Source organism: Myotis daubentonii, chromosome 18 (assembly GCF_963259705.1).
Source record: "Myotis daubentonii chromosome 18, mMyoDau2.1, whole genome shotgun sequence".
Classification (NCBI taxonomy): Eukaryota; Metazoa; Chordata; class Mammalia; order Chiroptera; family Vespertilionidae; genus Myotis; species Myotis daubentonii.
In genome coordinates this window covers 40,969,451-40,984,426 of record NC_081857.1, presented here as the reverse complement: position 1 = coordinate 40,984,426, position 14,976 = coordinate 40,969,451, and the positions used below count along the sequence as shown (strand labels likewise).

The following is a 14,976-nucleotide window of genomic DNA, read 5'->3' as shown; positions in this document are numbered from 1 at the left end:
AATCATGAATGAGGTCTGATTTTTTAAAAATGGAAATTTAAACCCAGTAATAAAAAGAGAACCCATTCACACGTTCCACAAAAGCACAGTGAGAATCCGAGTCTTGTGCCTGGGAATACAAAATGTATTATGGTGGATATCAGCCCTTGAACAAACACATCACAATGCATTTTTCCCATAAAGTGTAGACATTTGTAGTGATGGAAATGACTGCGTTTCTCTGTAACCGGCTATAGTAGAAATGGAGGGCGTGATAATTGTCAGATAAATAATTGCATCTAAAAGGAACATGTTTGGGTTTAAACGTAGCTTAAGTGCATAATGATCACCTCCACAGGGGTAGAATTTTGGGGGGTTTTCTCTCCTCATTGATCTCCAGCAATTCACGTAATTGCTGGCACACAGTAGGCCCTCAGTAATGTGTCCACTGGGTGTATGGCCTTTTCCTTCCCAGCACTGGAACCACTAGCCTCCTCCCACCGTGAGCAAACCATGCGCTTCTCCCTGACTCACTCTTCTTGCAGATTACAAAGAGTTTAGATCAGTGAAGCCAAACAGTCTGATAACACATCAAGCAATGCCACCAGTTAGAGCATAAATTCTGAGCACAAACTCCAAGTCCTACACTCTCTCAGCCTCTGGCCATTGATCCGCACCGCCATCTCCATCCTTCGCTCCTTCCTACTTGGATGTAACCACACCTGAGCTCTCCCCTGGTCCCCACAGAGAAAACCTGCTTTATCTTTAAAACTACAGCACGTGACTACAGGTGTAGTCTGTAGGTGTAACCCTGCTAAGAACTTCGGCTTCCTTGTTTGAGGAGCAAGAGAAAGGCAGTGAGAATAAGGCCCTCTGGAATGGGATGCAGGGGGAACAGAGTGAATGGGAACTGGATAGGAAGGGTTGTGAACTCCTAAGGAAAAGTCAAGGAGAAGAAACATCAGCACCTAGCGAGGAAGAGCGAGGCGCAGGCTCGGGGAGGGGCCGGAAACAGGAGCCACAGGAAGGGGAAGGAAGAGGGTGGACTGTGCGATGGTGCAGCTCGCGCCATCATCTCCCGCAGCTGTTGGCCCCTGGTACCTTTCTCCATCTGGAACCCCACTTCTCCGGGGGAACAAAGCAAATGTGGTCGTAAAACTCTAGCTTGTACGCGTCACACTACATTTCTGCGAATCCCCTCATTTCCCGAGAAATGATGATGGTGACGAAGGGGATGCCGTTATTTAGGGAATACATTTTCCTCGGTGTTGCTTTCTGATAACAGGTGGCAGCCGCCATCTGAGAATTTGCTGGTGCAATATATTTGCGCGCACTGTGCGTGTACATAAATGTGAAGCACAGCCCCGTTTACGCTCAGCACGTGGGGACGGCCGCACCGCCCTCCGCTCTGGCCGGCCAGCCCCTGCTGCTTCTGCTGGGCGCGCAGGCGGGCCAACCTCTGAGGCGGGAACCGTGCCTGTGCCTCGACGGGCATCTACTACCAGCTCTCGGATGCAACATGGGGCATCCAATAAGCACATGGAGGTGCCAGACCTCAGAAGCCCAAAGTCACGCATCCTGTTGGGATCATTTTGTTTGTCGTCAGTGAGAGCATTAAAACAATGTTTCTTACCCGTCAGCAGATGAGTGGATTAAAAAACTGTGGTACATCTATATAATGGAACACTACGCTGCTATAAAAAAGAAGGAACTTTTACCATTTGCAACAGCATGGATGGAGCTGGAGAGCATTATCCTAAGCGAAATAAGCCAGTCAGAGAAGGATAAATATCACATGATCTCACTAATATGTGGGATGTAATGATCAACATAATTTGATTAACAATAGATGGATCCAGAGACAAATGGGAAAGGGGGGGAGGTTAGAAAGCAACCAAAGGACTTGTATGCATGCATATTACCATAACCAATGGACACAGACACTGGGCCATGGGGGCTTGCCCGGGGTGGGAATGGCTGAGGGGGTGGGGTGTCAATTGGGAAAAAAAGGAGACATATGTAAAACTTCAGACAATAATAATAAAAAATGTTTCTCACCCAGCTGGCGTGGCTCAGTGACTAAGCATCATCGACCTATGAACCAGGAGATCCCGGTTCAATTCCCGGTCAGGGCCCAGGCCCAGGTTGTGGGCTCCATGCCCAGTGTGGGGCGTGCAGGAGGCAGCCAGTCCATGATTCTCTCTCATCATTGATGTTCTATCTCTCTCTCCCTCTCCCTTCCTCTCTGAGGTCAATAACAATATATTTTAAGAAAAAGGTTTCTCAATACACATTTACTCCCAGCAGCCAAACTTCAAAAACACTACGACACCCCAGTTCTGCACTCCGATGACCTAGACAGCGGTGAGCACTTCCAGACTCTGTTTAGACCCAAAAACTCGCTTTTCATCAAATGATCTTTTATTTATGGCTCCAGTGCCAACATCATTCCTTTAGGCAAAAATCATTTTTCTCACCTTGTCTTCTTTGTTCTGTCTTTTAATATATCACTTATTTATTATTTGTTATTTTACCTATCTCCTACCTGGCTTCCTCTGTAAGCCATAGCTCTTTGTAGGAAATGCCCACTTAGTCAATCTATATAACGTCAGTGGGTCTTGTCCAGAATTTTAAAATATTGACTGCAATAAAATGTAATAGATAATGTGAAAGTATATTACATGTACCGTTTCATATAGTGAGTTTTACTCAAAAAGTCATAAGGAAAGAGTTCTCTCTCTAGTGTGTCTGTTTTGACTCTGATTTCTATAAGCTGAAGCACAAAGATTCTAATTTTCATAACTTATGAAAATATATACCAGGTAACTGATCGCGAAATTACAAATATTCTCAAGCTAGGATTCGCAAGAGGTTTTTCTGGGGGTATTCATATCAAGGGCCCTGTCTAAAGCGATCTCCCGTCCTCAAACAGAACCGGTGGTTGATGCAAATCTAGACGTCGCTGTCCCACTGCACACACCCCCTGGTGCCCCCCCCCGCCCCCCCCCCCCATTATCACAGCGACGGGGCACAGACAGCCCGCTCTGGGTTTCTGACTGAATGAATTATAGGGAAAGAGAACGGGCGCCCAAGGATTCAACCTGACCATTTGCTTAAGTAGTTTAATCTCTGATTCATTCAAATTAAATAACTGTTATAAAGAGCACGTGCAGGAGTAGTAAAGCCCAGTGAGCTGGAATATGAGCTCTAACTCTCTTCCTTTTGACACAGTTCCTCACACGAGTCGGGAAGAATCCAGAGGACTTGGACAAATGAGACTAAGAGGAGAGAACTGAAGACGTTTAGAGTGAGAGACGCACAGCTGGAAAGGAGTCTATGCAATGTGCTAGGGTGGATCTTTGTCGTCAAAGGTCTATAAACTCGGGCTCATCACTTACCTTTTCTAAGCCTCAGGTCTCTCACCTTTAAAAAGGGAATAATATCTACCTGGTCAGGTGATAAACACCATTAAGATAATGATTGTAAAGTTCATAGCATTAATAATTGAAAGACTACACAGTTGCGATATCTTTCATTTTCTATTTCATTTACCCGTCGCGTTCTTTATTTACATTCTTTCCCCCAAGAATTCTATTTAGTACCTTTTCCTTCATATGAATAACAGCAAAATCTCCATCCCTCTCCACCCCTGAGCGTCTCAATCCTGCATGTACCGTTACTTAGTCAATACCCTGAAGGTAACGTTAATAAAACAGACTCTGGTGATTGGGATCAAATTGTTGATAACTCGTTGATCACGATAAGGAGTTTGGATTCCAAAGGCAGCGTAGGGCCGTGAAATATGTATAAGCAAAGGAACAGCATAGCTAAGGGTGTGTATTCAACTAGAATCGGGGGAACCACTGGCTGAAAAGGGGAAGAAAGTGGAGTCCAGGAAATGTCACTGAGAAACAATTAAGCAAGGAAACAGAGGAAAGAGACTGGACAAAGACAGTGGTCGCAGAAATTAAGAAAAGGGGGGAAATTAAAGAAAGATTTTGAATGTGGAACTGGAATGACTTCAACATTTGTAAGGGAATTGAGAGACAATGTGAGGCAATTGCTAGCTTCTGAGATGGGTGAAATAAAATGCAGCATGAGAAGAGGCCACTGAACTGGGCAGCTCGGCTGTTACTGTTCACCTTTCAGGCTACAGATAAGAACCAAGATGAACTGATGGAGAGCCGTGTCGGATTGCTTTCCTAGGGGTTGGTCAGGTATCTCAAAAAAGGAATCTGGTATTTACTCATTTGCCAATTATTTGATGCGGTTGCATTAGCTAAATAAAGCTATCTGGAGAATGTATATATGGATATACACTTTTCGTGCCTTTGCGATGTTTAAATAAGCATTGATAACATCCCAGTCTTCCCGAGTACTCAGAATCAGACAAATTACGATTTAGGAGGCAAAATAGCTCCTTTCCCTCCTGACAGCATGGAGGAGCAGTATTTTCAGTCCTCTGAACTCTCTGTTTCTGCACTCATTAGTGCAAGCAATTAGCAGCAGCCCAGAGCTGGCTGGCTTGATTGACACGTGTTTATTTCTCTCCACACGCTATGGGATCACAGCGGGAGGATAATGAAAGGAGAGGTGTAATTTGCAGCCGTGGCTGGCATGGTTGTTTATTACAATCATACTTACCACTGGACCTGGTGGGCCCTGGGGACCCTCTCCTCCTTTCAGGCCAGGTGTACCCTGGGAAAAGCAGGGGGAAACCGAGAAAGTGAATCAGTGCGAATTGAATATAAATTCAAGGACAGCATGACTGGTAAAATGAGGGTGTGGGGAAGTGTTTTTAGACACAAACACATATTGCGATATAGACGATCATCCATGCATACGCTGACACATTTCCCTTTCATTAGTCACGAATCTTTATTTAGTTAAAAAAAGAAAAGCAAATGTTTCGCCCTAACCGGTTTGGCTCAGTGGATAGAGCATCGGCCTGCGGACTCAAGGGTCCCAGGTTCGATTCCGATCAAGGGCATGTATCTTGGTTGCGGGCACATCCCCAGTGGGGAGTGTGCAGGAGGCAGCTGATCGATGTTTCTCTCTCATCGATGTTTCTAACTCTCCATCCCTCTCTGTAAAAAATCAATAAAATATATATTTTTTAAAAAAGCAAATGTTTCTAATAAGCAGTTTCATTCACGGTGATGGTACCTGAGCTCCAGGAAGACCTCGTTCGCCGGGGAAACCACGGAGACCTGCCGGGCCGTCTTTCCCTGAGATGCCTTGGGGACCTGGGTCGCCCTAAGGGATAGAACATACATCCGTCATAGGGAGCGATTTCCATACATGTGACCACAAACAAAACTGTAGCTCCCCCTATCATTTCACGGTGAGCATATGATGGGAAAGGCCACATATTAAAATAAAGTAAACACCACTTATATATATATTTCATATGGATATAAATGGATGGTTTTATAGTCAATGGAGCAAGCTTCGTATATCATTGTTCGGTCATGCCTTGGAGTACAGCCAAGGGAGTATTTCAGTGACGTTTCTTTCTGACGTTCGTGGGAACGCTCCACCACCGTGTAGTTAGCCCAACTATGACCAGTGACACGGAGCTGGAGTGAACAGTGGGTGGATGTTGTACCTTTGCACCTTCTTTTCCTGCAGCGCCAGGAAGGCCTTGCTCACCAGGCGGCCCCGGGGGGCCAGGATGTCCGCGTTCGCCCAGGGGACCAGTCTCGCCAGTGGGCCCCTCAATGGAAAGGCAGAACTCGTTAGATCGCGCTTTCATTTTTTGCAAAGATAACACAAACCCCACATAGTGCATCGTTCTCATTCATTTGCATGGCGTCTATTGTTCTCAGTGATTTTCAGGATGCCCCACAGAACACTTCCCATAGAGCGCTGGCAGTGCCGTGTCTGGCGGGAGTCTGAAAAGATGACGTGTACTCTTAGAATCAGAGTGTCCAAGGGAAAACTATTAAAAATGGAAAGAGCTCTCTCTTTGTTCAATACCAGAAATCTCCAGAGTGAGGTCAGTCCGAGTGCTGTAAAAAGCTATGGTTTCTACCTCTAGTCTGTCCCCTTCTCTCTTTTTGTCTAAGGTATCAAATAGGAATGAAGAAAAAAAGCCATTGGGACCACAATGGTAGCTACTCAATGAATCACGTCTTGAAATTGAGCTCAGGTTCCCAGGAACCCAAACAACCAACGTGGTCCCCCTTGGAATGTCCCGAGTGGAGCCCTCACTGTTAATCTACACGCATCTGACAAAGTCTGGCGAGTGGCAGGGGATCCTCAGGCCATGGGTTTGGGCTGGCAGTTCCTCCCGCCCGAAGGCTGTAACAAATAACCCGCTGCCTTAAACTGCTGCAAATGCCACCGTGAAAAATGCCAGGTCATTCACGTGTCCCCGAGCGCAGCTGTTCTGTGGCGAGAGAGTTTAATGAGCTCGCAGGAGGATCCAGAGGATGGAGACCAGCGCTCTCTGTCTCCGCTTAGAACAAGGCCCCAGAAGGCACGAGACTAAAGATGCGTAAATGCAAAGTGCACAGATGCTGTGCTTGTGGGAGGGGAGTCTTCCTACAACCTGAAGATGTAACTGGTTTTTACCTTTCGGTCCTGGATAAAGAACCAGATGCCCCAAATTGGAGTGTACATTTTTAGGTTTAAATTCCTTTAATTATATAGGGTGTCCCACCAAAAAAAATGTATACACACACTTTGAATAATTATGAAGGCAGTGTGTGTTTTTTAATACATTTCATTTTCAAAACCAAGGTATCAGCTGTTCAAGTGTGTATACATGTATGGGACACCCTGTTTATTGCTGCAAGTCCCCACCTTACCATCAATCGGCAATCATTTCCCCCGAAGGAAATTTCCCTTCAATTTTTTATCAGAATTTAATAGTAAGGAATGTAAAATGGATCCTAATTTAATGGCCATCACCACTAAAGACAAAAATAAGCAGTGATTCACACAACTGTGCCAAAAAAAAAAAAAAGTGACTGGCAAGGACTGCAATCAATATTGCTCCTTTTAAATCACACCCTTTGTCTTAACATGAAAATGTGATTACATTTGAAACAGACCATTGGTTTTTCTTTCTCAAAAGTACCAATAAAAATAATCCAATGAAGATGCATACTCAATACATCACCTGCTAAAATCATTGTTATGAAGACAAAAATCTTAAGATACAATATATTACAAATGTTACATTTTTAGAATAAAATTGGATCAAAGCCTTATATTTCTAATCCACTTCTAAGTGTAATTTATACTCAGAAGACTAAAGTCATTTTGTAACTTGAAATTCCGGGAACAGGGGATGGCCGGCCTCGTTAACAAGGCATTGTGGGTTTCCAGCAGCTGCTGTCATGGCCAGACTTTCACGGCACAAAATTTTCTGACTGATTTTTAAGATTTTTCCTTCTATTTTACTCACTCAGTTCAGTTAGAAATCCCTTTAGCTAAGCAATAACTACTGAAGTTCATGTGATGTAAGCAACGGGCATATATTACAATGCTACTGAAATACAAAAATGCCTCATTTTCCATCCTGATGAGCTGGCAGAGGTGAGAAGAGAAACAGGAGAATAAGGCGCGTCAGGGAAACAGTGTGGGACGTACCTGTGGTCCAACAACGCCCCCGGGCCCAGGGGGGCCGGTCTTGCCTTGAAATCCCTGAAGAGAGAAAGCATCATCCATTAAAGCGCTACAGCAGCGGTTCTCAACCTGTGGGTCGCGACCTCTTTGGAGGCCGAACGACCCTTTCACAGGGGTCGCCTAAGACCATCGGAAAACACATATGTAATTACATATTGTTTTTGTGATTAATCACTATGCTTTCATTATGTTCAATTTGTAACAATGAAATTGGGGGTCACCACCACATGAGGAACTGTATTAAAGGGTCGTGCCATTAGGAAGGTTGAGAACCACTGCTCTACAGGGTACGACACATAAATTAAAATTCTCCGAGATAATGGAACACCGCACATGAAAAGGAAGTCACTGTCGGCTAAAACACTTAGTGTGTCATTATTTTCCTGCTCTTTAAAATTCAAAATTCACCATGTGCATTGTTTCACATGACAGTCCAATGGCAACTTGCAATGAGCTCAGAAAACAGAGTAAGACCCTGGATGACCCTGGAGTGGAAACATGTCCTCAGCCCTGCTGCTCAGGTCAAACGAGATCATTGTCACCCAGCACTGCTGACGGGCGGAATCAATGAGGATGGTAGACGCTCTCCCCAACAGGCCCCCCGATTCTGAACGCAGACATGAATCCACAGTCGATGATGTCAAAGCCCTTCTCCTTCCTGCATCCCAACAATCGTGTAAAATAAACAGTGTAAAATTATATTTATAACAAGAATACTTGAGCCCAGCCAGTGTGGTGCAGTGGTTGAGTATCAACCTATGAACCAGGAGGTCTCGTTTCGATTCCCGATCAGGGCACATGCCCGGGTTGAGGGCTCGATCCCCAGTAGGGGGCGTGCAGGAGGCAGCCAATCCACGATTCTCTCTCATCATTGATGTTTCTCTCTCTCTCTTCTCCCTTCCTCTCTGATATTTTTTAAAAAATAAGGTAAAAAAGCAAAGGGCAGCCACAGGTGGCCCCCCATTTACATCACAGCCCTCCAGGCCTGTAAGAATGGAGCTGTTATTCTGAGCATCTCTACATGTGTGTTACATGCCTTTAGCGCCAACGCCTGGTGACCCCCTGAATGAGAGTGTGCCCACTCTGTCCTGCCTTCAGCAGCCCTGCTCAGCCCCCCTGCATCCTCACGCCTGTGGCTTCCTTCCTGGAGCCAGTTGGCCTCGCTTTTGCTCTTCCTCTTCGGCTGCTGCCTTCTGTTTTTTCCCAGTGATAACTGTCTTTTCCAAAGAACCCACCTTCTCATGATGTGCCCACATGCGTGAGTTTTGTCATTTTTGCCACCAGCGACGTTTCAGGCTTCGCTTGCTCTAGGCCCCCTGTTTGTCCCTCTTTCGAACAGCTTAGTTCAACGGAATCTGGTTTTTTCTATCAGCTTTCTTCACCGCCCAACTTTCCCACCCGCACATAGTGACTGGGAGTAGGAGGTGTGGGTGGCCTCAGCCTTGGTCTCTAATGAGCCCTCTTTGCTCTTGGCCATCTCCCCCATTCTCCCATGGCTGCCCGGCCCATCAGTTCAAACGGTAGCTTTGGCCAAGAATTCAGCCTTCTCTTGAATTCTTGGCTGAAGCTACCATTTGAATTGATGACTAAATCAAGATCAGCAAAATCTTTAACAATTTCACTGTCCTCATTGTCTGTATTAGGATCAATACAGGACTTGGCACTGTGTTTCTGAGAGAAACTTGGGTTGCTTCAGTATAATAGAAACTATTTCTAATAATTCCCAGTGGTCTTAAAAAGCTTTGGACGGTAAAATGTCAGATTGAACTCTCAATTCAAGGACAAAATTCCAATGTAACAAATATCCATTTTTAAAAATAAGGTAACACATATATAGCAAAATACAGCTACTCTAAATTCTTGTACAAGGTAATCTTTTAAATGCCAGTCAGCATGCACACATACATATATATACATACACACACACACATACACACACACACACACACACACACACACACACACGAGAAAGAAAGGTTCCTGGCAATAAGATTATTCACTATTGTTCTTAAAAGTGGATTTGGCCCTGCTGGCATGGCTCAGTGGTTGAATGCTGACCTATGAACCAGGAGGTCACGGTTCCATTTCTGGTCAGGGCACATGCATGGGTTGCAGACTCGATCCCCAGTGTGGGGCGTGCAGGCGACAGCTGATTGATAATTCTCTCTCATTATTGATATTTTTTTTCTCTCTACCTTCCTCTCTGATATCAATTAAAAAACATATGTATTTTCAAAAAGTGAATTTGAAATCTGAAATACAGTTTTCCAGAAATAATGCTAGGCTTTGTCTAGGAGAAACTACTCAATGAGAACATCCACCCTAGAATCATTTGTTAATATGCTATTTTCCCTCTTTGTTTAAATTTAAATATATAATATGGTTACTCTGGAGAATAGCAGAAGCTCTTATTAAATTGAAGACAAAAGGGATTTTATAATGAAAATTCTCTAGGTATCCCTCCCTTCACAGACATTGTGGGAATATTATAGAATTACTCCCACAGAGCTCTACCAGGACTTGGTTAAAAATGATTGACTGCGATATTTAAATGAGAATGCATTTGCAAATTTGAATGTGGATTTTTCTTTAGAGGGCTTACTTTATGCTCTTCATGTAGCTATCTTTCCCTGGAGAAAACCCAACCAATTTTACTCTTTGGTCTCACTAAATCATTCTGAAATGTATTTTTGAAACCCAAGACTTTGAAGTTTACAATCTGACTAAAGCGAAAAAGTTCTTAGACCAGCACCTGTCACTTGGTGAATGGCACAAGACTACACGGAAAATCACCACATTTTCAGATTTGTTATCGTGGGCTGTGATGCGACTCCAAGTACATCTTCGTGCTCCCAGAGTGCCCTCAAATGTTTTGGAGCCTCATCCTCAGAGCTAGTCTGTGTGGTGATTTCCTTAAGAAATCTGGATAAAATTAACCAACGATGAGAAGCAAAATGGGATGCCAAGTCAACATGCTAATCCACGATGATTTCTGTTTGTACTCACACCCCACTGGCATAGCCTGACATCTGGTTTTGTGATGGTGGCAGAGTAAACCCACAAACCCGCCAGGATCGGTAAGGCATAGCTGAGCTTCCAGTGTCCCCTCTGCCCTACTCATGTATTTAATGTTACACTGTTCGTAACTTTAAATAACATTCAGTCACATGTTCCCATTCATATTTTTCTACTGGAGGCAAGAGGATGCATTTGACCTAGCCTTGTGGTTTCAAAATCAGAAAATATTGCATCCTTTTGTTCTGGAGAGAAGAAGAATGTGTCACCTGCATGGCTTACTTTAATGTGTTTCCTTTAGAGGGTAGAGGGGTGATAGGGTTGGCTGGAATATATCTGCAAACAAAGACTTCAGTGAAAGGGCCAGGGTGGAGGTGTCACAAAAATAATGGGGTCTCCCCATCAGCTCATCCCAAGATGCTGTAATTGACCATCAGGACAAGCAAATCAACTAACACCCCATGCCCTCAAGTCTGCCCTTTTAGGTGTTTAGATACAAACATGATCCTATTTATGCATTTTAAAAATATATTTTAATAAGAGTTTCCATAGGCCCAGTGGCGTGGCTCAGTGATTGAGGGCCAGGAGGTCACGGTTTGATTCCTGGTCAGGGCACATGCCCGGGTTGCGGGCTCGATCCCCAGTGTGGGGCATGCAGGAGGCAGCTGATCAATGATTCTCTCTCATCATTGATGTTTCTCTCTCTCCCTCTCCCTTCCTCTCTGAAATCAATAAAAATATCTTTTTATTTTAAAAAAAAAAAGAGTTTCAATAGTATCAATTTCTCCATTGTCCTTAACCTGGTAATCGAGCTGTTAAATAAAGTAGCTTTCTGTTCAGTGATGAGGTGCTAGAGAAGGACAATTTCTTCAGTAGGAAGAGGGAGGTCACTTACAGTCTCTCCACGTTGCCCAGGGTGCCCTGGCAGGCCATCCTTCCCAGGTGGTCCCTGAAATCACAAATAAAAACACCACATGCTATAAATATGTATGACTTGTTGTATAGTCTCATGCAATATGTTAGATAATGTTCTTTTATTTTCATTAGATATTGTATTTTTGATGTTCTGTTGAAAATATATATATAAAATTTTTGTATAATTCTATCTGAACTGAGACCAAGAGAAAATTGTACAACCCTAATCTGAACATTTTACATTTCAATTATGTTCACTAGTAGTTACCTTTTTAAAAGGAATAGTGACAAATATTTGTTTTTATTTTTGCAAAAATGTTAGTTCTTTAGTACTTGAAATATGAATATATTTTGCCCTCCTTTTCTGATCAATTTTCAACCCATCAAGACTTAGAAAGGAGAGAAAGATAGTGCCCTCTAGTGGTGGTCTGAGCTTTTAACTGACAATGAAAAGAAACACAAACTATGTTATAAACAATGGCAGTTACCCCTCAATTGCTTCAAGAAAAGGAAAGAAGGTACTATGCTCAATTTTAGACATTATCAGGACCAATTTTTCCCAGTAGGATTTCTCAAATTTTCTTGGAAGCATCATGTTTGTTAAGCACTGGAGAGCAGGTCTACTCTGCTATCACTTTTTTGTAGAGGATGCTGTCTTCGTCATGACCGAAGAAATAAATGAAGCAATTAACTAAGTACTTAAAGTAAACAACTCAGTGAGGTTCCTGTGTTTCAGACACTTAGGAGCAATAGACTGCTTCTTTAGGCTGCGCTATGAATTATCCATCCTCCTCAGAAGCCATTCTAAGGATCAGTTCACATTTCAAGACATGTTTACTGGAGGTGGGCACACATAGCCTTGCCATTCTGGATAAATGAAGAAAAACCACCATTTTAATAACATTTTAATGATGACAGATATACTTGTCATGATATGTTAATTATTTAAATACATCTCTGTATTTGTTTAAACAAATGCGCTATATACATAAATCTGCTTTGGAACATCATGCTTTTTCTATGTTGAGTTGGAATAAGGGGTTTATTTAGAAATAAGCTCATTTTCACAATCTTGTCCTTCCCTGGAAGGAGCCTTTTCTAGAAAGCTCGGCTACAGCCTTTCAGGAAGAAGGGTCCTGGTCTCGCCTCGTACCCACCTGCTCCCTCATCTCATCGTTGCGGACACACGGGTGGCCAGGTGAGCTAAGGGGGCTAGTTAAAGGCTGCTCTGGTGATATTTCCCAAGACCATGGCTTGCTCAGGGACTGGCTCATTATTTTCCAGCGATTCTGATGCCATCCTCCCCCCAGAACCAAAACTGGAATGTTTTTAACCAAGGCCCCAAAAATGCGATGCCATTTAACCATTCCTTCGTTCCAAGGCAACTTTTACATATCTAGGTACTAGGCACTGCGTTTTGAATTTTCCTCTCCTGTAAGTAGAATGTATCTTATAACAGTCATATTATAGATCTTCATCGCCTCAAGTTAAAAATTACCCTTAAGTGGGGAAACTGTATGCTGACATGGACTTGGCATTGCCATTCTAATCATGAATATCCCCAGCACTCAATCCACAATCCATATTTGTACGTGTGTATGTGTACATTGTGTGTACACAGCATACATTTCATGATTACAATGAAGATGGACCGATTAACCTGCAGGAAGAGGAGGCTGCTCTCACCCTCCACCCACGTCTTCCTTCTCCATCACAGAGATGAAGGCATTTCTTCCCTAAACATTATGCAAATGCATCCCAGAGAAATGATGGGTGCTCTATCGCATGCTCTAACGTTTCACTTGCCAGAGAAACAGTATAGCAACCACTCTGCTCTGCAGGGAAAGCATGTTCCTTAGCATTGTCGTGTCTCTCCAACAAGAGTGCGTTCCGTTCAAGTGGAGGCACTGACACTTCTCACGCCTCGTAGAGACAGAACGCACGCATGACCAATGGCTCCAAACTTGTGGGAAAGGCACGAGAGAACAGGCTGGGAAAGTCTGAGGAAAGTGGGTCGAGTGGCTTTCCCTGACAATAGCGTTACATTGCACGAAGGGAAACAATCCTTAAACATATGCCCACGAGGAAACGGTGTGATAAAGTGCAAGTTACACATGACACTGGTTTTTATGCTGCTAAACAGTGGTCTATGCACGTGGCTTCGAAATACTCATGAAAAGAGTCCTATGTGTAGTTATTATCCTACATTTAATATTAGCTATTTGCATTAATTTGTTTATAATGCAGTAATGCAGATAATCTGCTCTTGATCTGTTTGCAGTAATAAAACTGCAGTGTTAAACTAATATTTTAAACATACTTGTACATGTGTCTGTGTAGACTGCACATACTGTCTGAAATTATTGTAGAAGGCAAGAGACTGCCTTAACATTTACTATTCAAGTCAGTATTTCACAATAAATAATTTATCTTCTGAAGATGTGAGCTGAAGTCATATTTGAAAGTAACAGTGAAATAGAGGGTTGTTCAAACTCAATAAGAATTGGAGAACATATGTATTTATTTATAAATTATTTTCAACATGTTTAAATATATAATGTAATCACATATAACATTCATTTAAAATTTTAACATCTTAATTTAGAATGTTCTGAACGGCTCCTTTTTGCAAGACTCGTACAGAACGCACCAAAGACCTATTGAATCAAAATCTACATTTTTAACAAGGTGCCAACATGATCTGTGTGCACATTCAAGTCTAGACAAGAACAGTGGTGAACAGAGTTGAGCATTTGTCAGAACTACCTGGAGACTTTGCTAAGAACATCTCCCCCCACCCCCACCCCCCAACCCCCGGCCCCTGAAGCTCTGAGCAGGTAGGCGAGTGAGGCTGGGACAAGACTTTGCATTTCTAACAAATCCCAGGAGTGCTGATGTGCTGGTCCAGGGACCACACTTTCATAACAGCTTCCTTAGATGGGTGATAACCCTAACCCTTGCCTGAATGGTGTGGCTCCGTGGTTGAGTGTCTACCTAAGAAGCAGGAGGTCACAGTTTGATTCCCTGTCAGGGCACATGCCTGGTTGTGGGCTCGATCCCCAGTAGGGGGCATGCAGGAGACAGCCAATGATTCTCTCATCATTGATGTGCCTCTCTCTCTCTCTCTCTCTCTCTCTCCCCCCCCCCCCCCCGCCCCCCATTCCTTTCTGAAATCAGTATTTTTCCTGAAGACGTAACCCTTAAGGTAATGTTATTGAGGGGAGACCTTCGGCAGGTGCTTCAGTCAGGAAGGTGGAACCCCCCTGAATGGGGCTGGTGACTTACAACAGATGCTCCAGAGCGTTCCCGCATCCCTTCCACCAGCGAGGACAGCGAGAAGTCTGCGACCCACATGTTTTTTGAAGGGCACATTGGATATCACAGTGTTTTATGCCATGAGTGGTATTAGTTGCAGTAGAGGAGTCATTGAGA

At 43.5% G+C, this 14,976-nt stretch overlaps 1 protein-coding gene across 1 annotated transcript in view; it reads right to left on the bottom strand.

Annotated features, from left to right (window-relative positions):
• The window catches only part of COL11A1 (collagen type XI alpha 1 chain), a 143,226-nt gene that overhangs the window by 38,505 nt on the left and 89,745 nt on the right, over nucleotides 1-14,976 (bottom strand). Inside the window, exons 37-41 of the mRNA XM_059673716.1 lie at nucleotides 11,525-11,578; nucleotides 7,579-7,632; nucleotides 5,588-5,695; nucleotides 5,146-5,235; nucleotides 4,624-4,677 (exon numbers count right to left, since the gene is read on the bottom strand). Coding sequence (XP_059529699.1) covers nucleotides 4,624-4,677; nucleotides 5,146-5,235; nucleotides 5,588-5,695; nucleotides 7,579-7,632; nucleotides 11,525-11,578 — 360 coding nt within the window. The remainder of the gene's footprint in view (nucleotides 1-4,623; nucleotides 4,678-5,145; nucleotides 5,236-5,587; nucleotides 5,696-7,578; nucleotides 7,633-11,524; nucleotides 11,579-14,976) is intronic.